At 34.5% G+C, this 21,569-nt stretch overlaps 2 protein-coding genes across 2 annotated transcripts; one reads left to right on the forward strand and one right to left on the reverse strand.

Moving 5' to 3' along the window:
- Positions 1-422: 422 nt before the first annotated feature.
- On the reverse strand, positions 423-4,317 carry LOC122402987 (RAD50-interacting protein 1). Its single transcript, XM_043406242.1, has 12 exons — positions 4,067-4,317; positions 3,598-3,836; positions 3,356-3,529; positions 2,670-2,807; positions 2,290-2,551; positions 1,984-2,209; positions 1,751-1,916; positions 1,494-1,659; positions 1,199-1,419; positions 931-1,096; positions 723-856; positions 423-654 (listed from the first exon to the last, which is right to left on the reverse strand). Exons 1-12 carry the CDS (start codon positions 4,193-4,195, stop codon positions 471-473), a joined length of 2,205 nt encoding a protein of 734 aa, XP_043262177.1. The 5' UTR covers positions 4,196-4,317; the 3' UTR covers positions 423-470.
- Positions 4,318-5,795: 1,478 nt separating this feature from the next.
- On the forward strand, positions 5,796-20,340 carry LOC122402982 (probable histone-lysine N-methyltransferase CG1716). The gene is made up of 15 exons (XM_043406234.1): positions 5,796-5,914; positions 6,184-6,282; positions 9,695-11,211; positions 11,289-11,927; positions 12,000-12,119; positions 12,200-12,328; positions 12,454-12,655; positions 12,734-12,831; positions 12,917-13,082; positions 13,770-14,406; positions 14,491-14,548; positions 14,804-15,165; positions 17,137-17,927; positions 18,848-19,183; positions 20,109-20,340. Exons 2-15 carry the CDS (start codon positions 6,280-6,282, stop codon positions 20,262-20,264), a joined length of 5,214 nt encoding a protein of 1,737 aa, XP_043262169.1. The 5' UTR covers positions 5,796-5,914; positions 6,184-6,279; the 3' UTR covers positions 20,265-20,340.
- The last annotated feature ends 1,229 nt before the right edge of the window (positions 20,341-21,569 follow it).

Consider the following 21,569-nt stretch of genomic DNA (forward strand, 5'->3'; position numbering starts at 1 on the left):
AAATATGGGAATTCCCAACATGCATCTCTTTTTGCGCTAAAGATAGTATAAGCTACTATAAAGTAGCTGTGACGTCAGCTTACGCATGCGCAGAAAGGAATCCCACGAGGGAAAATTCCAGTGCGCATGACCAAAATTCCCAAGATGTCTATCACTGGAGTCCACTAGCAGGCTCGGACGAAACGCGCCTCCTATGATTCTCACGAGTTCCTAACCGCCGCAAAGCAGCGTCACAATTTCTTTGAATTTCTAACAAGAACAAAGGTTGGAAATCACTTATTCGTTTCTTCGGTCTTGTCTTTTATACAGTACCAACGTCGCATTTGTTATTAGTAAATTGCTATTAGTAAAAAAACACGAAAACACCATCAGAATCACCCAATGGATGTTACAAGACAGAAAAGAAGTTTAAATTTGTTGGATAGAGTTATTATTCAAAAGTACATCCCAAGTCACTAAAAAAAACCTCTTTATACATAATTAATATCTGTTCTGGTTCCGAGCACTTTCAAAGCGAGTTCAGGGCTCATTTTGTGGATCCCGATGTCCGCCAGGATTTCTTTCCCCGTAATATCGTCATTATTGTTCAGAGCTTTGAGCAACAGCATTGCCGAGTCCAATAGAATGTTTAACAAAATGCAAGCTTCTTTGATCCTGAAATTAATTCCAATAACAAAATGATACACTTGGTACACAATGTTAAACAATATTGTTCGACTCACAGAGGAAAGTAGGATTCCGGTTTGCTGACGTACAAACCGAACAATGGAAACAGGTTTCTGAAGACGTCATATTCTAGTTGTTCGGCTCCACCTGCATTGAAATGATTCACCAGAACAACTTCTTCAAGAAGAAACTGTAATAAATACTTCGTTAAATTCCTGATGTAATACCAATTTATATTACGCTAGTAGCTTTAATTTATCTGACTTGATCAAACTGCAAAGCCAGGCTCTTCCAAGCTTGATTAAACAGTGGTAAAGCCAGCGCGTTGTAAAGAAGATTTAGCTGCGTCGCCAGTTCCTGGAACATGGAATATCCGCTGGGTGTAACTGACAGAGAAACAACTTCTTTCACCGACTGCATTGCAAACCACCTGCGAAACGAAGCGTTTTTATTTTAACGTACGATCGATGGTTTGATCTCGCAACAGCTTGTGATGTTTACTACAGAACAGCTCTAACACATAAATACTTACTTATCTGTTCGATACGATCTGCTCCTAGCTTTTACATCCAGAGCCACAGAATAGCTGATTTCATTAATCAATTCCTTTTCGAGCCTTCGCAAAAGCGCAACAGCTTCGTCGAACATAGAACCTTCCACTTCACCCACATTTTCAGTAGCGTTGCTCCCTTCCAGCGTAGCTGACTCTACTGCTTCGAATTGCTTTTTGAAGAAGTACAATTGCAAAAAGTGCTGCAGGAGAAATAGAAATGTATCAAATCGAATATTATGCAAAGTGTATGTAAATCTGCTTCTGATATGCTTACTACGGTGACGCCCCATTCTTCCAAGACAGTTGCTACATAGTATAATGTATTAAGAATACATGGCATGAGAGATGTTAGAGGATCGTCGTCAGTTTCGTGCAATAGTTGGAGCAACCTTATTCTCCAGTCATCGATCAATTCTAGTTGCAACTCCAGAAATTGCAACCTTGTCAAAAAGTGTAAAGTATATACGGTATAATGAATAGCATCAAATATACAAGTCGTCTTTGATTACAATACGTATCTCATTGGTTTACCTGTGGCCTGGTTGAGGCAAATGTTTGTATCTGTCGGAAATTGTTGTGAGAAGAGTCAAGAAAGCATCTGCGCATTCAGTTACTTTCATATCATCGGCATCAGAGTTGGACAGTTTTTCCCAAGCAGTGTTCGAACTTAGAATTGCATCCATTTTTTCCGTAGCATCTAGTATATAAATATGCATTATCGTAGCAATTGTGCAATAATATACCAAAGTACACAATATTTTTACATTTCTTTTCCATATTGATCCACTTGACAAAAATATGAGCTTGAGTGAGAACGAAAACAGTGGCTGGCTGTGTTGGTGGATAAAATAACGTATCCCTCAGCTCTCTTTCAAAGCCCAGTGCTTCGTCCACCAAATGGGCAAATAAAGCATCATCGTACTGTACTATAGACAACTCCGAATGAAGCTTTTCAACTGCCAGTTGCACCAAAGCCTGCATAAATTCAACCTACATGGACCAATTTGTAGAAATGTTTAACGATACGTTTTGGTACAGTAATAAATAAGGCACGGTAAATTTTGTGTTACCTTTGCATCCACATGATCGAAGCCTATCGAATTAGCGACTGGTTGAACATTTTTCTGCACCCATTGTACGTGATCTTTGATCCACGTCAATATCTGGGTGAAAAACCATTCCGGTTTGTCCTGTCGATTGGTTAACTTCGAACCTGTGAAGTGATATATAAATCTTTGTCTGAGCGGTCGCACCATCAACGATATTGGCAAACTCACAGGCGTGAAATCTGTTAATAATACTGATGTTACCACTGGTTTAGCAAAGTCTTCCCTAGATATGTTTCGCTAAGGACCAAACATCTTTCGTTCCAAAATTCTTAAAGCTGCAATCTTAATGCGTAACTTAATTTTGATAAAATACAGATACATTCGCTTGTTCGAAAGGATACGGTAATTGTAAATGGAATAAATATTCTGTAAGTATTTTAAATTTAGTTAACGTTTCCGGCATATACGTGTTTAACAAATTGGATGGATTATTGCCACAGAAGGGCCACTTCAATGCCTTTAGTATGTTGTTATACTCCCTGAAAATTGTACGCATGTGTAATTATCTGTATGATATTACTATGTGTGTGTATTTATCTAAAAATTATTCACCATAAATTTCAATTTGAACAGATATGAGACTCGCAAATACATTGTATCGCATTCGTTATACATTTTAATGTCTATGCAGTTTTAAAAAGCACAAAAAGTGATCGATTTAGAAGAAACCATTTTGTCAGCGAAAACTTCGAAAGTATTCTAAAAGTAGATTCCAAAATAAGTTGAACAGTCTATTACATAAAATCATTCAAAAAACGAACTCAAAGCTACGTCTCGTATTATCATTTTCGATAGTCAAAATTAGAAGTGCAAACTTCCAACTTGTCTCAAAGATTTACTCGATGAAAATTGTTTGATATTTTGACCTCAATTCATATTGTAGACTTGTTTTGATAACAACTGACACACAATGACCTTCTGTTTTCCTAAATAAAGTTGATTTTATCGTCATCTAACATTGCCAGATTTCTTTTTGTTTCGTAAATAATAGAATCAATCATTTCGCAGAAGCTATTGTGTATCATACTTGGATAATTTATCCTTGACGAGGTTGTGCCAAAAGTGAAGCGTTTCCCTTACATAATTGACCAGATGTTGACAAGACGACAATTGTAACTGACAACTGATATCCGTCAGACTTGTATACAATGAAATAGTCGTTTCGTCGTCGCCAGCAGCCAATGCTACTTGAATTTCATCACTGAAAAATATTCCTTCAACTCTTTCAATAAATATTAAATACATCAATGTTAAAAATAAACGGTTTACCTAATATTTTCAACGTATTTTATGAAATTCAAGTACGCTAATGACTTGTCCAAGTAACTTATCGTTTCAACATTTTTTTGTACATCTAAGTTGCTGTCATTGTTGCTCGTTACCCTTTGCACATCATTTCTATACTCCTCCGAGCATTTCTGCAATCGTTCAAACTCAATGCTTGTCCTTTCAACGCTTTCAATGACCACTTTCACCTTTGAAGGAGCTTCGGACGATGCCATTGATAACTGAAATTTTTTTTTAATTTATCACTTGATGAATGATTTTGGTTTTTTATAAAAATTAAAATATTAGTTTACAATATACTATTCTAATCCAACTTAGTATGTACAGTGTTGCAAAATAGCCAAACCTAACCTAGTATCTCAAAAACTATTAAATACCCGAAGTTAAAATTTGATATTTAGCATCCATTGCTCTATCTCTCTACATCTTCCAAATTTCGAGAAATATTTACCGATTTTTCGATTTCATTCTTCTGTACATTCAGATACTGGTGAAATTCATATATTTTTTTAAGTCCCTTTAAATCGGACCCCAACTCGGCATTAAACTTTTTTATAATTTTTTGTCTCGTGTCTGACATATTGCATTCTAGTTTTGTGTACGTTAAATTAACTGTTTCCTAAGCCATGATGACAATTACGGAAATGTCAACTCGTCTCGTTCAACAGAAACACAGTAAAGAAAAACATCCCTCCACGGCTAGTGATGATAGACCAATGATGGACATTCGTGGCAATTAAGCAATTTTCCCTCGTGGGATACCTTTCTGCGCATGCGTAAGTTGACGTTACAGTTACCTGTCGTCCGCTACCATAGACGTATCTTAAGCGCAAGAGGAGGTGCATGTAAGGGGCCTGTTGGGGATTCCAACATTTTTAGTTTTAAATCGATTAAAACATATGAAATTAATTTGATTTAAATGTATTCAGTTAATATTGATAAAGTATATGTTTCCAGTATATAATGTTATATATTTTATGTATTTGTGTTTCTCGTTCATTTTTACGCGCAATATTTTTGTTCGAATACTGGTAAAGTTTTCGCAGTTTTTTTTATCTTAGCAACAAATGTTGATGTTCATGTAATAAATCGGCTGCACACGTAAAAACTAAATAAATAATGAATTGTTTTCCACTTTTTATTATACATTTATGTTGTTTTCCTTCATAAAAACTTGTCTCTTTCCCTGTAACTTCCTTAAATTTTGTTCCTTACTGTGATCCAATGGTACCCTAAATTCTAGTTAAGTGTATACGGCAGTGATCATGTGTTCCAGTGCGCATGACCAAAATTCCCACGAATGTTCATCACTGACGGGTGGCGATGCTCAGTCAATACGTTTTTGCATTTATTTTTTAAATAAATGATGTATTACAATTTAAAATAAAGAATATGGGATTTGCGGTATCAATGAGATACATCCTTAGGTATTTTAATAACCTTGAAATCTTTAAATAATCTTAATCAATTAATTATTCCAATGGAATTAGTTGATTGATGTCCAATGACAGACCGTACAGCTTTCATTCCGTTAAAAAATACTAAAATTTCTATAATTTCATTTTCTGTCTCACTTCCTCTTGTGTTTATTTCTAAATCTGTTGGTAACGTTGCGAATGACACAGAAATGGTAATGGGGCTCTAGCCGAAAAAATACATTAGGTGAAAGGTCTACTCGTATATCTCGTCTGTGCTATAATATACCTCCCCCATAAAATTGTTGTGTCGATAAGTAGGATTTTCGTCGAGTCTCTGATAAATCGGTGAAAGACTAGTCAAGTGTAACGTGTCGTTGAAGTAAAATCAATCAATATTGATCACCAACTGTATTATTTTCCTATCGTATAGAATGGATTATAGTGCTGATTATAATATTCAGAGATGTATCAATATCTCGCAGTCATTTGATACGTATCTATGATTAGTATAACAATGTTAAATTTATACAGTGGACAATATTATTCTTGTTACCAGGGCAGCCAATGACTGAAGCACGGTCTTACTTTTAAACCAATCAGATCTTGTTTACGCCCGGTGTATCTCAAAACTCGCTTGTATGCTCTATAGTCGATGCAAGAATGTTCCGCATTGAAACTAGGTACATCTACATCTGAGTCTACATATATCGTAACGTGAAACTGTACAGTGAAATTACTAGAGTATTAGCGGTCGGTATTGCCACAATAAGGGACCAAGGGACGTTCAGAATCAGTGGTAACGCGTACAGCGCTCGAAATACGGACTTCATTGTTTGAGTATCGCACCATCCTTTACACTTCGTCGCAATGCGTTCGTTCAGGTGATTAATGTTTGTCTAAACAAATCGTAAGTCAACTCGACGAATTATCAATCACAGTAGAATTATCGTTGCCGATCGTGTAGGATTCAAAATGAGCCGAGATTGAAAAAGATATCTCTATTAACCGAAACCCTTCGACCAGTGTGTAATCCATAATTGATTTTCGTGGGCGCCAAACTTTATAATAACGTTCAAACTTCATTTCCCGATAGATTAATTCGATCGTTGCCGATTCTTTGTGATAAATTTTACGGTTTATGTTTTTTTAGGGAATCCGAGGAATATTTGAAAGCGTTCAATAGAAAATGTTCGTAAAACTCGAACGATGGTCGCCACGGACTCTCAGGACGTCATTTTAGAGGCATATGGTGAGTCTTTGATTTTATTCTGTCCAATGTACAAAATATACTCATTTTTTAAATCATAATTTGACACTACACTCCGTGAACAAAAATGAAATCAAAATGTCTGAAATTTACTTTGTTAAGGAATCATAACAAAAATGAGAAAAATATCACTCTCTTGGTTCAATTAAGAATGATAGCAGATATGAAATAATTAGGATATGTTTGTGTTTTTATAATACCAAGTCCTTACGACTAAAAATTGTACATTGCACTACTGACTTAATTTCAGCTTTGTTTTTTGGAGTGGAGTGATCAACCATGGCTTTAACACTAGAATTACACACAATTTACATGTACCTACTTCTATCAGAAAGGTCAAAATGAGTTGTTTTTGAAAGAAACAAGTGTTACGGCTCAAAATTGTGTTTTCTCTATAAGCGTTTGCATCCGACTAAATCAAATATATTTTACAAGATGCAACAGTGATGAAAACAAAAGCATGTTGATAAATATGAATCATATGTTTTTATGAACAAACAAAAACAATGGTAAATATGAAATAAAAATAAATATCCAACAATCGATGGAACATAGTAGACAAGTATTTTAACAACTTTTATACAGTGTATAAGTTCTAAAGTATATTTAGCTTTCAAAAAAAGTATTTAAATTATACAGAAACGTTATGGAAAACTTCTGAAATTCTAATGAAATCAAAAGTTTACCTAAATTCTGTGAGGAGTCAAAATAATCCCTCTTAGTATCTGTAGGTATACAACGTATGAATTTTATATGTAAAATAGGAAAAAAAAGAAAACTACTTTGTAAAATTAATCATTTACAGTCTGTTTCATAAGAACGTTGGAGCTATACCTAAAAAACAAGTAAATATTTTGTAAAAATTCAAAAAGGGTATCAAAGTTTACTTATAATACTACATCGCAAGTACCTAATATTGTGTGAAATCTCCTTTATTCTGTAGTATAGCCTCGAAGAGTTTTTGCATACTTTTAACGATATTTTCAGCGTATTCTATTGGTAATGATTTTCATAGCATTCTTAGTCGATGGCATAATTGTTTCAGGGTGTATACTTGTTTTCCCTGAAGCCTTATCTTAAGAATGTCCCATACATTCTCAATGGGGTTCGCATCCGGTGACTGTGAGGGCCAGTTTAAAACATTAATACCGTTTTGCCTTTTCCACTCTGTGCAAAGTCGGTTGCGGTGTTTCGGATCATTATCCTCTTGTAACTCCCACGAAGCAATATTTTCGCCAAACCATACTCTAGCGGATTTCAGTAAGCAATTTTCATACATTTTTAGCATCCTTTGAGAATTTAAATTTTCAGTGAGGAGGAACAAATTTCCAAACCCAAGGGAACAAAAGCATCACCAAATACGGACCTTAACTGGATGCTTAATAGTTCGTTGTAGCATCGGATTGCCTTTGTTGGTTCAGGCTTTCTTTTTAGGTAACGAGGACTCGTCAGAAAATGTTACATTGTCCTAATTGTGACCAATATTTTTCTGGGCCCAAGCACATCGCATACTGACATGTTTCTCGAAGAGCAAAGGCTTTTGCAGCATGCTCTTATATTTTACTTCAAAGTCATCAACGTTTTTTACTGTATTATATCGATTCACCCACATTCTAACAAACTCTGTGGATTTCCTCATATAACGAGCTGTCGCAGAAAAGCATAATTTTGGCTCTTTCGGATGCGTACAAGGAAATACAGCTTCGTATTGCCTAGTGTACGTCGCACTCATTTTCAAGCATTCGATCACTCGGGCTGACAAAAGAATACTGCTTAAGTGTGGGACGCGAGACGAGTAACGCGATACTCTTTATAAACATATGAAGTGGATCTGGTAAATGTTACCGCTTCTCTGGCTCTGCCATCCGCAAAATCATTTCAACGCTCTTATAAAACAGACATCGAATAAGAATGCTATGGAGATTATTACCAATGGAATACACTGAAAACCTCATTAAAAGTATGCAAAAACGCTGTGAGGCTATACTACAAAATAAAGGAGATTTCACACAATATTAAGTACTTGCAATGTAGTATTATAAGTAAACTTTGATGCCCTTTTCGAATTTGTACAAAATATTTACTTGTTTTTTAGGTATACCTCCAACGCTCTTATGAAACAGACTGTAAATGATTAATTTTACAAAGTAGTTTTCTTTTTTTTCCTATTTTACATATAAAATTCATACGTTGTATACCTACAGATACTAAGAGGGATTATTTTGACTCCTCACAGAATTTAGGTAAACTTTTGATTTCATTAGAATTTCAGAAGTTTTCCATAACGTTTCTGTATAATTTAAATACTTTTTTTGAAAGCTAAATATACTTTAGAACTTATACACTGTATAAAAGTTGTTAAAATACTTGTCTACTATGTTCCATAGATTGTTGGATATTTATTTTTATTTCATATTTACCATTGTTTTTGTTTGTTCATAAAAACATATGACTCGTATTTATCAACATGCTTTTGTTTTCATCACTGTTGCATCTTGTAAAATATATTTGATTTAGTCGGATGCAAACGCTTATAGAGAAAACACAATTTTGAGCCGTAACACTTGTTTCTTTCAAAAACAACTCATTTTGATCTTTCTGATAGAAGTAGGTACATGTAAATTGTGTGTAATTCTAGTGTTGAAGCCATGATTGATCACTCCACTCCAAAAAATAAAGCTGAAATTAAGTCTGTAGTGCAATGTACAATTTTTAGTCGTAAGGACTTGGTATTGTAAAAACACAAACGTATCCTAATTATTTCATATCTGCTATCATTCTTAATTGAACCAAGAGAGTGATATTTTTCTCATTTTTGTTGATTCCTTAACAAAGTATTTTCAGACATTTTGATTTCATTTTTGCTCACGGAATGTATGTATGCATATTGATAAAAATCATAACAAATTTTAAAAAGTAAAATGTACTAAAAATAGGTAGTTGTTACTACAAATGATGGAACAAGTCATTTTGACCCCCTTGGTAGATCAGTGTTAAAAATAGTGAATGTATTTTCTAATCACTGATAAAGAAAACTTGATTTTCATAGAAGTTTGTAGCAATAATTATTGAAATTGAAACTAGGAAATCAATTATATAGCATCAATTTTTAAATTGCTTTCTTTTTTATGGAATACAAAACTGTTGAAACAAATAGTAACTTTTCTTCGTATCTGCACAAATTTGCTTTCAATTACAACTTAAAACATGGCATATACATTATTTTGTGCGAATGGAAATATTCACACAATTTTAAACGTAATATTCCAGTAATATTTGAATCGTTTAAGCAACGCAAACTAAATATCAACTATCTTTTCATTATCATATTATTTAATTTTATACATTCCAATGTATACTATTGTAACTATTGTATTGATTAAAACTATTTCAGAGAAGTAGAATATATGAGAATAAAATGGCTCGTAGGCGTAAAACTGACATGAAACCATCTGTGAAATCATCCCTAAAGTATGTACCTGTGCGAAAGTCTAGTAGACAAATAGCTAAAAAGCAATTGGAAGAGAAGAAAGTGAATGGAGAAATTCTACAAATATCTTACCAAAATGATACAGATAGTGGTAAAAGTTCATTAGAGTACCAAAACCAAACAAACCTGAAGAAGAATCAGAATTGTTTGCGGAAATCTAACAAACACAAGAGCGCTTCAAATACCAATCTTCTGGTAATAAATGAAGAGGTCGAATACTCAACATCTGGATACAAAAAAGATGCCAGTGAGAGCGATAGCCAAGATGGAATAGACATTATAATTGAGCACTCCGCAAAACTGAGTCCTGAAGATGTTCAGCAGGTGGTCGTTGGTAATTCAACAAAGGAATCGGTGAACGAACCTGATTCGAATGAGATTGAAATATGGCCCGAAGACGTGGTCGAAGAGACAATAATTTGCGAAGAGATGGAAGTCAAGGAAGACAATAAAAGTTTGGGCGAAGAACATGATGCGAAGGAAGTGGTTGTGATAAGCGATTCTTCGTCGTTGGAACAAAAAGACTTTGTTGAATTCACTGTGATAGAAACAGAGGCTGGAATAGAATCTGATTTGAGAAGCTCTAATATGGAATATTGCGCCATGTTGAAGAATATTTGCAATTTAGAAAAAGATTTAACGGAGAATTCTACATGTTTGGATACAGAGATGAGTTGTATTAACAAAAATGATAAATCTAATTTGGAAGAGTTATGTTTGTACGAAAAAGCATTATCTGACAATGGGAAAATTCCCTGTGCAAAGAAATCTGAAGAAACCGCATTGAAGGAGGATACTGTTTGCAGAATAGATGACAAATTGGCAGACATGCAGATTAGTGAATCATCAAAGGAGATACAGAAATTGGTTAACGATCTGTCCAACATGGAAAGCGTAACATCTCCATTGCAGATTGCTATTAACATAGAAAAAGAGATGCCAATGGCCCTAGACGACGAAAGCAGTTCTTCAATATTGGACAAAATAGAACGGTTGCACTATCCAAACGATTCTACAATAGAGAACAAAAGTTCATCTATCGAGGATAAAATGGACTTCTCTGATAGTCATTTATCAAAATTGAAAGACATGCAAGACAAGAAACTTGAAAACCAGCGTAAGATTCAGTCACAACAAATCGAATTACTGTATGGCAACAATGAAGGGGATAACAAAATCGATGGAGAGGATACGAAGTTATCTAGCAGCAGCGAAAACAGTAACGATACATTGCTTTCGTTGAACAATTGTAAACTTACAGAGTATGAAAACAAGTGCAGTAGTTCAAATGATACGGAGAAAAGGGTGGAATTCAGGAGCCGCAGTGGAAGCACAGATACAACTGGTTCAGAGAGTGGATCGAATAGTTCTGCTGTAAGAAGAAGCAGCAGGATAAGATCGATAGGTTTGATGAAACAGAGGTATGTCTCACGATTATTTACCTATAATATTGTTAATTTCTATAAGTATGTTAAAAAACTTTTTTACTATTTGGTAGATCTCGTGGTCGTGGTTTGGTTACAAAGCCAAATATAGACATTACAAAGTCGAGCATTCAAGAGAAAGTGTCGAACAGTGTTTCGATTGCACAGGATGCGAAACTAGAGAATTCAGCTGAACTACAATCAGATAAAGAGAACAACGTCAGTAAGGCTGGAAATACGTACGATTCGTTTGTGCCTCTAGCGACTGGTTGCAATGCTACGGGTTACGATTCAGACTCTTGCAAACCTGTTAAAGTAAAGTCACGGTGGCGAAGATCCAGTGAACTAGAAATGGGTGGATCAAATGTAGCATTTGGAACAACTTCTATAGTTGGCTCTTTCGGAACTGTGGCAATCACAACTGAATCAGGATTGCCGAGTTTAAAGTCTACGAATGGAAGTTTGACAGTAACAGATATTGGCTCCTCTGACTCTGGATCTGGATCCGCATTGGCCACAAACACTCTATCCAGTGCAGAAATGGAACAGATGAAGGAAATATTAACACCGGTTAACAGTATCGCTGTTCAAATTCCTAGGACTGTGGGTTCAAAGATCTCGTTGCCAATGGTTCCAGAAATAGAAGATAGAGAAATGGAGGAACGGTTGAGCCAGTTTGAGTATTTGCCTGAAAATTTGTATTTGACTGAAAGGTGAGCGATGAGAAAAGGATAGTTATATTTACAAAAATTTGAGACGTATAAATTGATTGGGTCTTTTTGTAGATATACGAATAAGGAAACAAAACGAATGGTTTGCGATTGCTTCTTGACGGAGGAAGAAATAGAAAGGGGAGAACTTGGGTGTGGAGAAGATTGTCTCAATAGACTTCTAATGATAGAATGGTACGTTTTGTGTTATGGAATGTTTATTAACGCCATTAAGTGTGGAATGTCGAAAGAAAAATTATTTGTGGAATTTTTAGTGGACCTCGATGCGTGGTGGGTGATCGATGTACAAATAAAAGATTCCAGAATTGCGAATATGCTAAGTGTGAAGTATTCAGGACGGAGAAGAAAGGGTTTGGTCTGAGGGCCATCGCTGATCTGTTAGCGTAAGTATTCTGAGAATATTTTTAAAAGTATAGTTTTGGTCCATAGAGTCCTGACAAATTTTGGTTTTCTTTTTTAATTAAGAGTTAGTAATTTTAGTATTGATTAATTAATTTGAAATCGTTAGAGGGGAGTTTATAATGGAGTATGTGGGAGAGGTGGTGGATCCCAAAGACTTTCGTCGTAGAGCAAAAGAGTATTCGAAGGACAAAAATCGACATTACTACTTCATGGCGTTGAAATCAGATCAAATAATTGATGCCACCATGAAAGGGAACGTTTCGAGGTTCATAAATCACAGTTGTGATCCTAATTCAGAAACCCAAAAAGTAAGTAGAAATAACTGAATGAATATAAACTACACTGTGTAAGTTTGTTGCAATTTGTTAATTTTGAAATTTGTATAGTGGACGGTGAACGGTGAATTGAGAATAGGCTTTTTTAATAAAAAATTTATAGCTGCAGGCGAGGAAATTACGTTCGACTATCATTTTCAACGTTATGGGTAAATACAATAATTTTTTAATATAGCTAACAGCTAGAGAAATTGTTCTGCGCTACGGAATAATTTCATTTTATGAAATTTTCAGTAAAGAAGCACAGAAATGTTTTTGCGAAGCACCTAATTGTCGCGGGTGGATAGGCGATACACCGGAAGAGGAAAAGGAAAAGACTGAGAAGAAAGAGAAACGAGAGAAGGATATGAGAAAGAAGAAGGGAGAAAAGAAGCAAACTGATTACATGGAGGATGAAGACGTAAGCTTAGGCTTATTTATAGCATACCCTAATCCTCTCTCGATTGAAGATTTCGAAATATTGTTGAAATTCTCTAAACGTTGTTTATCTTTCAATTGTTATAACTTTGAGAAAAGAAGTCATTATAATCTTCTTTGGATCAGTTTGAACACTATTAACTTAGAGAAATTCAAGTCTGTACTTTGTGACAACTACTACAAAACTTGATACAAGACTTTTTCTACCATTTTAGTTCACTTTATGTAAAGGTTTCGACCTTTAAAATGACTTCAGGAATATTATTATACTTCTTTTTTCTGAGTTATAATAATCCAAAGATTAACAACGTTTCGACCAAGTTCTAATAATTGTGAGAGGCATTGTAAGTGATGAAATTATATTGTGAAAATTTTAGAGCAAAGAAAATAGGTCTTATTAAGTGAAAACTATACTCGACATTTGTATCGAATCTATTCTATAGTAGACTGTTTTCTTTGTACTAATTTTCATTATCTGATTTCAGTTGCACAGAATCCCGAAAACATTTACAATTCTAAAAGTTGGAATTACTAATTTATAAGCTTGAAATTTGAAACTTCTACTTTTTCATTTAAATTGGGAACATTTGCCATTCGAAACATTTGGAATTTAATTTACAAACTTCAAATTTTCACAACTTTTCCATTAAATATTCTGTATTATTTTCAGTTGGAAGAAGAGATAGATAAATTGTGTTCTGGTGGTTTGAAGAATAGAGCCCACACATTAACTTTAAGTCGATTGATGGTACGCAGCAGAGAATTAGAACACAGAACTCGTCTTCTACGCTTGATACAAAGCGGAGAGCAGCCTTGCAGGCGATTATTCCTAGACTATCACGGTCTTCGTTTAATATGGAGTTATGTTATGGATATTTCAACCAACGATTCTGACGAGGCTCAGCAATTTCGTCTAGAAGTCTTGAAAACGCTAAACACTCTTCCTATTCCCAACAAGACTATGTTAATGGACAGCAAGATCTTCGATGTTGTAGAAAAATGGTCGAAAAGATTATACTTTTCTCCGAACGGTGATTCACCAGAGGACGATCAAGGGAAATCAAAAACAAATTGCGAAGAATTACAGATTAATTTTGACGTTAACGAAAAGAAAAACTCTTATTTGGTGGATATAGAGAAACAGGAAAATAACATTGAAAACTGTATATCTGTAGATAATGGAGACCAAAATGTAATTCCTGAATTAGCTTCGACTCTTCTGGCCGAATGGTCCAATTTGAAGGAAGTATTTCGAATACCGAAAAAAGAAAGAATCGAGCAAATGAAAGAGCACGAACGCGAAGCAGGTAATTATAATTAGTTTTTTTTATTTATCGTGACACGAGTTGAACAGTTTTTTTTTTTAATTCAAATTTTGTTGGTGATCCTAGATCGTGGATACAGAGAAGAATTGGAAAAAGAAGAGAAACGAGGAACGTCTTACGATAGGTATAAGTGGAGATTAATGCGAGAGGTTTGTGTGGGAGTACCCGAAAATTTATATTTTTTTTTTTTGTTATTAAATAAAATAATCTTGAAAACTAACAATTTGCAAACGACTGTAGGATAAGATGGTTTCTTTTCTTCAATGTTCTGGTGCCCACACACCTCTGATAAAGATATAAATCGATAAACATTTGTAGTTTTTAATTAAAATGGAGTTTAATGTAATAATTTTAATATAATTTGTAATCGTTTTCCTAGGCACAGATCTGACAGGTATGGGAGAAACGAAACGGAGAAACGAGTGGACAGAAGACGCGGACGAGAGTCCCCAGAATCGGAGTACACTCGAACGAAGGACAAGAGGATCGAGGAAAGAAGCAGTTTGGTGCCGATTCCAAGAATGACCAAGTACGAAAGAAGACAATTGTTTGCGTTAAAGGTTGCCAAAGAGGAAGAAGAGAGACAGCGTCGACAACAGCAAGAGTCGTGGCAGGATCATGAAACCAGGTGTCTCGCGTTGGGTATAGATCCTCACACGACGGCTATGGTGGATCCACAAACAGGATATCCTGTTTTTTACAATCCGTCTCTCGGACAGTGGCAACACTATCCTACTCAAGGTTATTTCTTTCTTCTCTACGTATTTCGCATATTAATTGAATACAAAAAGTAAATCCGAATCATGATAAAGTTACAAAACTAAATACAATTCTAATCGTTTCTATTTTATACAGGGTGTTCGGCCACCCCTGGGAAAAATTTTAATGGGAGATTCTAGAAGCCAAAATAAGATGAAAATCAAGAATATCAATTTCTTGATTGAGGTTTCGTTAAATGGGTTATTAAAAAATTAAATTGAAAAATTTCAAATCATTCTGAAAAAATTCTTTTTGGTTGGCAATTACAATTATTTTTGTTAATAGTCACTTACCCCTGAAATCCTACGCATTTTCGAGAAAAAAATTCAGGAATGTGGACAAATTTTTCGTCGAAATTAAAATATTTCAAATCGTTCCGAAAAAATTATTTTTGGTTGCGGAGGTTAGTTAGAATCATTTTTTATGAATACGCATATCCCCGAAATCCTACTCAGTTTCGAAAAAAAAATTCAAGTAGGTCTTGAAAGTTTTGGGTGAAAAAGAAAAGAATTTCGAATCGTCTTGGAAAAATTATTTTTAGTTGCAGGGGTCAATTACAAGGAATTTTGGTCAACAGACATACCCCCGAAATCCTACTCAGTTTCGAGAACAAAATTCCTTACCGAAAATATAATTTCTAAAACATCGTAACTTCTGAACGGATTGGACGATTTTAATGTTTTAAAAAGCAAACAACGCGTATTTTAGTGGAGAATATGTAGAGATTATAAAAATGTTGTAAAAGTTGTTTTTTGGCCCCGTAAAGTGAGAAAACCCCCATATAACTGGTCCAATTTTCAAACAGCCATAATTCCTACAATAATGAATATATTTCAATGAAACTTTTTTCGAAAGTAGAGCTCATGGGTACCTACAAAAAAGTATTAAACAACTTTTTTGTCGGGCGACAAGCAAAATTATTAAAATTCAAAAACGAATTTTTAAGAAAAATCGACGAAGGGGGTAGGCGCCTAAAAAAAAAAAATTCAAATCGTTCTGAAAAAATTATTTTCGGTTGCGGGGGTCAATTACAATTATTTTCGGTAAATAGACATACCTCCGAAATCCTACGCATTTTTGAAAAAAAAATTTAGTACGGTGGAACTTTAAATGTTAATAACTTTTTAACGAAGCCTCCATCAACAAATTGGTATTCTTGATTTTCGTCCTATTTTGATCTCTAGAATCTCCCATTACAATTTTTCCCAGGGGTGGCCGAACACTCTGTATGTCTTTTTTTTTTTTAACGGAACTCTATAATTTCAATTTTACTATTCGATATAGTTTTTTAATGTCTACAAAAGAGTAGGTATGTACCATTCTTCCATGAGAAGAAGGCACAGCGTTTTTACATCCCCGCTCCTGTTGCAGTCCGCTGACTCAGAGGCATTGGTCGAAAACGGTGACGAAGATCGGTGACAGCCAATCAGCGAACTGCAGCAAGTGTGGAGATGTAAACACGTTGTGCTTTTTCGTGGAAGGGCGGTACTTATGCCCTAAGAGTTATAGCACCCTAAAATTTATTAAATTATTTCACTTTCGACTGTTATAATTCTTGAACTATTAGTCCAAAACATTTTAAAGATCTTCTCGAGGTAGTCAATTGAAATGGTTTACTCCGTATAACAAACGAGCAATGCAAACAATTTTCTTAATAATTATAAACATTTGTGTATCGTCCTTCCACGAGAAGAAGACACATCGTGTTTACATCCCCACTCTTGCTGCAGTCCGCTGATTAGCTGTATGCAGTATGTTGATTGGCTGACTTCGTCAACGTTTTCGACCAATACCTGTGAATCAGCGGACTGCGACAGGAGTGGGGATGTAAACACGCTGTACCTTCTTCTCGTGGAAGAATGGTAGTTAATTGCCTTATGGCTATCAGTCTACGTGTAATGAAATAAATTTTGTCCGCTAACTCTATTATATTATTTATTTTCTAAATTTCAGAGGGAGAAATAAGCCAACAATGCACTCCAGTGTATGTAAGCGCCCCACAATCGGTACCCGGCCATTCACAGCCTGGTATAGCACCACAGAACTCTCACGTTCTTCCACCAACAATTTCTTCAGAAATATCGGTTGGAATGGCTACCACAATACCATCTGTCGTTCCTCCGGTGGTTTACACGTTAAGTCAAACTCCAGTGTTCAATCAAACAACGACGGCTTATTCTTTGATGCCCCATTGCCACCAACAATATCCAGAGAGCCAGTTGTCCATATCTAGCAGCTTAGTCCACACTGGAACGCCATCCGTTGCTATTCAGACACCACAGCCCATCTATGACCACGAAAAACAATCGGATCAGCAGTTTCCAGCTAAAATATTTAAATCACCGCAACCGGAAGTCCCTCCGATAGATTTACCTCCAAAATGGAAGAGCGCGACAGATAACAAGGGTAGAATATATTACTATCACGCGAAGGAACGTGTGTCTCAATGGTTGCCTCCACCGCCGGACCACATCGGTGTCCAGCCGGATTCTTCGTCGTCCTCGGAGTCCAGCGAGGAATCTAGTTCGTCCAACGAAGACGAGGAAGAAGTGGAAGAGGATAATAATGAGGAACAAAAGAATGAAGAAGCGGATTTGACCAACAGTTTGGTGGAGAAATCGTTGAATGGTTCTAAGCACGTTGCAACTAAGAAGAGCGGAGTTTGTAACGCCGTTGGAGGATCTGGACTGTTTCCAGAGGGCAAGAAAAGAAGAGAGGGATTGGTCCAAGAAAGAATCATCAGCGTATGTTATATTTAATTATTAGAGATTATGACTTTATAACTTCTGAACTGATTGAAGGATTTTAATTTTTCAAAATGCAAACAACGCGTATTTTAGTGGAGAATATGTAAAAATTCTAACAATATTGAAAAAGTTGTTCTTTGATACCGTAAAGTGAGAAAAACCCCCTACAACAGGGTCAATTTTCAAATGGCCATAAAGCCTATAATAGTAAAGGTATATCATTGAAATTTTTTTTTTAAGCAGAGCTCATGGATACCTACAAAAAAGAACTAAACAAAATTTCCGTAGGATGTCTAACAAATTTATTAAAAATGAAAAACGAATTTTTAAGAAAAATCGACAGGGGGTAGCTGTCTAAATTTTTCGGCGAAATTGAAAAGTTGCAAATCACTCTGGAAAAATTATTTTCGATAGCAGCAGTCAATTACAATCATTTTTTGTCAATAGACATACCCTCGAAATTCTATCCACTTTCAAGAAAAAAATTCGAGAAAGTGTGAAATTTTTCGACGAAATTAAGAAATCTCAAATTGTTCCGTAAAAATTATTTTTAGTTGCGGGGGTCAATTACAATCATTTTTGGTCAATTCACATATCCTCGAAATCCTGCACATTTTCGAGAAGAAAATTCAGTACAGACGGAACTTTAAACATTAATAACTTTTTAACGAAGCTTCCATCATCAAATTGGTATTCTTGATTTTCGTCTTATTTTGGCCTCTAGAATCCCCCATTAAAATTTTTCCCAGGGGTAGCCGAACACCCTGTATATTTCATTAGTTGAATGTTATAAAAATAAACGTTCGAATACTTTCGTAAATTGTAAGAAAAATTTTGCACATGAATCTTCAAACGCTTATCATTTTTTAACAAAGGATTTTTGGACACTCTGTTTATTATGTTTTTATATCTTGCAGCCACGCCGCGAAGAGGATCGCATAGATCACAAAACGCACAAAGGGATCAAAGAGAAGATTCGACGCCAGAAGGAGAGGGCAAAATTCAAGGAACACGTTGAGAAGCTACGAAGACATCGTCGAAGTAACAAATCCAAGTCGCATTCGCGTCACAGCGTGAGTAAATTGCAGTCGCCGTCCACCGATTTGTCGACAATGTCTGAGAGGAAGATCAAGGATACTTTTCGGGTGAACATGGCAAACGTGATGGTGCACTTTTTGAATCCGTACAGAAAAAACGATTGCAAACAAGGCAGAATAACCAACACGGAAGATTTCAAGCATCTCGCGAGAAAAGTACGTTTACCGAATCAAACAAAAAGAAGCTAAAGATGTGGAAATAAATTTTTAATCGATATTAACACTAGAACTACCGACAGTTATAGCATACTTATTTATAACAAGAAACAGTAGATATGTGAAGAAACGTATAATGCAATGGAAATAAGTGTTTATTCAAACTATGGTAAATTTTCAAAAATTCAGTCGAGTACATTTTTTATTATTTTTATTAGAAATTACGAATAAGTCATTTTGACTGCTTTAGTAGTTCTAGTGTTAAGCAAACATTTGTAGTATACATCTATCATAAGCAAAACTCTGAAAGACTTTCATCAAATAGGTCCGATTTTTATTCACATTATTCTAATTTTCATATGTAGAATATAACTTAGTTATGTAAAATGTATTAACAAGAAGAAGTTTACATTCGTATATATATTTTTCTTTGAATTTTTAATTCATCGTTTTGCAGTATAAATTTGGGAATCGACGAGTGATCAACAAATGCTTGTGTCATTTAAAAAATGTAACCGAGTAAGATAGTCAAAAATAGAACCAAATTGAATTTACCATAAAGCAGATATACATCGTGGCGAGCATGACTATTGGTGTTAACGAAAAAAAAATTGTACTCTTAACGCAAAAATTGGGTTATAGTACAAATCGATAAGTTGAAAATACAAAGAAAAAATATATACACGAATGCAAACCTCTTTTTGTTAATACATTTTACATAACTGAGTTGTATTCTACGTATGAAAGTTTAAACAATTATATCTTGGAAACTGGACCCATTCGATGAAAGTCTTTTAGAGTTTTCTTTTACTAGTTGTATACTACAATGTTGTTTAATATTAAAAATTGAATTCCACATGTGTGACTTCCCCAAAAAGAATTTTACTTTCTTGATATGTATTAAATTGTTAAATGTTTGTTTCAGCTCACTCACTTTGTACTCGCGAAAGAATTAAAACATTGCAAAAGCGTCGATGAGTTGCAGTGCAACGAAAATGTTAAGCATAAAGCTAAAGATTTTGTACGTAAGTATATGAATAAGTTCGGTGCAGTTTACCAGAAAAGTACAGACGAAGATTAATTATCTAACTTATAAACGTGAAATTGTTATTTATTACACGAATCCTTCTATCATGAAACATTGTAATATACCTAGGAGAAAAAAGAAATATATATATATTTCTTATTTAAATATATATATATATATATATAAATATACCTAAGTAATGCCCAAATGTAGATATATTTGTAATTATTATTGTTGTAATATATGCGAATTTGTACATGCTTCAGAAACATTCTGGTAATAGGAGCAATTGAAAGAAAATTAGTAAATTTCTACATTCATGTATTCTATATAGTATAAACATGATATTTTCGTTTAGTATGGAATAATTCACGCGTTAATCTCTTTAATGAAATTGCATTTTGTGTTTCGATACAATGTGTACATCTTGTATAGTTAAATTAGGCGTAAATCTCTCTCTGTCTCTTGTACTGGTTTCAAATCTATAACTTTATTGTTAAATATCGTATTAACGTCATAAACATTGTAAATATATATATTGTAAAAGAATTTTTAACCGTTTCGTAAAAGTAAGTTGCAATTACGAGATTTTTTGATATTTATGATAAGTGAACGGATAGGAATATAATCGGGGAAATCTTGCATTCGTAAACATACTTTCTATATTCGAAACAATTTCTTTTTACATGGTACAAAAAAAATTAATTCTGTGATGCATAATCTTTAAACTGAAAGCAGTGTACGGTTTTAAATAAAGAGAAATCTATGTTTACTGTCGATGTATTTTCATTTAATTATCGAATCTCTTGATTGTATCGTAATAAGTAGACTGCGGATCGTTATGCAAATTCATATTTTTATTAATAGAATTAATAAAATGGGAGCTTTGTAGATGATTGTCTCAACCCTTAAATATAATAATTCGTATCTTACTTTAAGTATTTCTTATATTTTTGCATATTAAGTGCATTCTGTAGTTTCTTGAGAATTAAAATTCCCCATAAATGCATAAACATCCGCAGTCTAGTAATAAGTAACGTGTAAGTAACTCTCACGTAAGTTATGTTATGCTTGTATTAATGAAATTGGTACGTTTAAATAATATTATATTATTATATACAGGGTGTTCGGCCATCCCTGGAAAAAATTTTAATGGGGGATTCTAGAGGCCAAAATAAGACGAAAATCAAGAATACCAATTCGGTGATGGAGGCTTCGTTAAAAAGTTATTAACAATTAAATTCAAAAATTTCAAATCGTTTTAGAAAAATTATTTTTAGTTGCGGGGGTCAATTACAATCATTTTTGGTCCTTACACATACCCCTGAAATCCTACGCACTTTCGAGAAAAAAATTCTT

The sequence above is a fragment of the Colletes gigas genome, unplaced genomic scaffold, assembly GCF_013123115.1.
Source record: "Colletes gigas isolate AHSC1104 unplaced genomic scaffold, ASM1312311v1 Colletes_gigas_Sc00043, whole genome shotgun sequence".
NCBI lineage: Eukaryota > Metazoa > Arthropoda > Insecta > Hymenoptera > Colletidae > Colletes > Colletes gigas.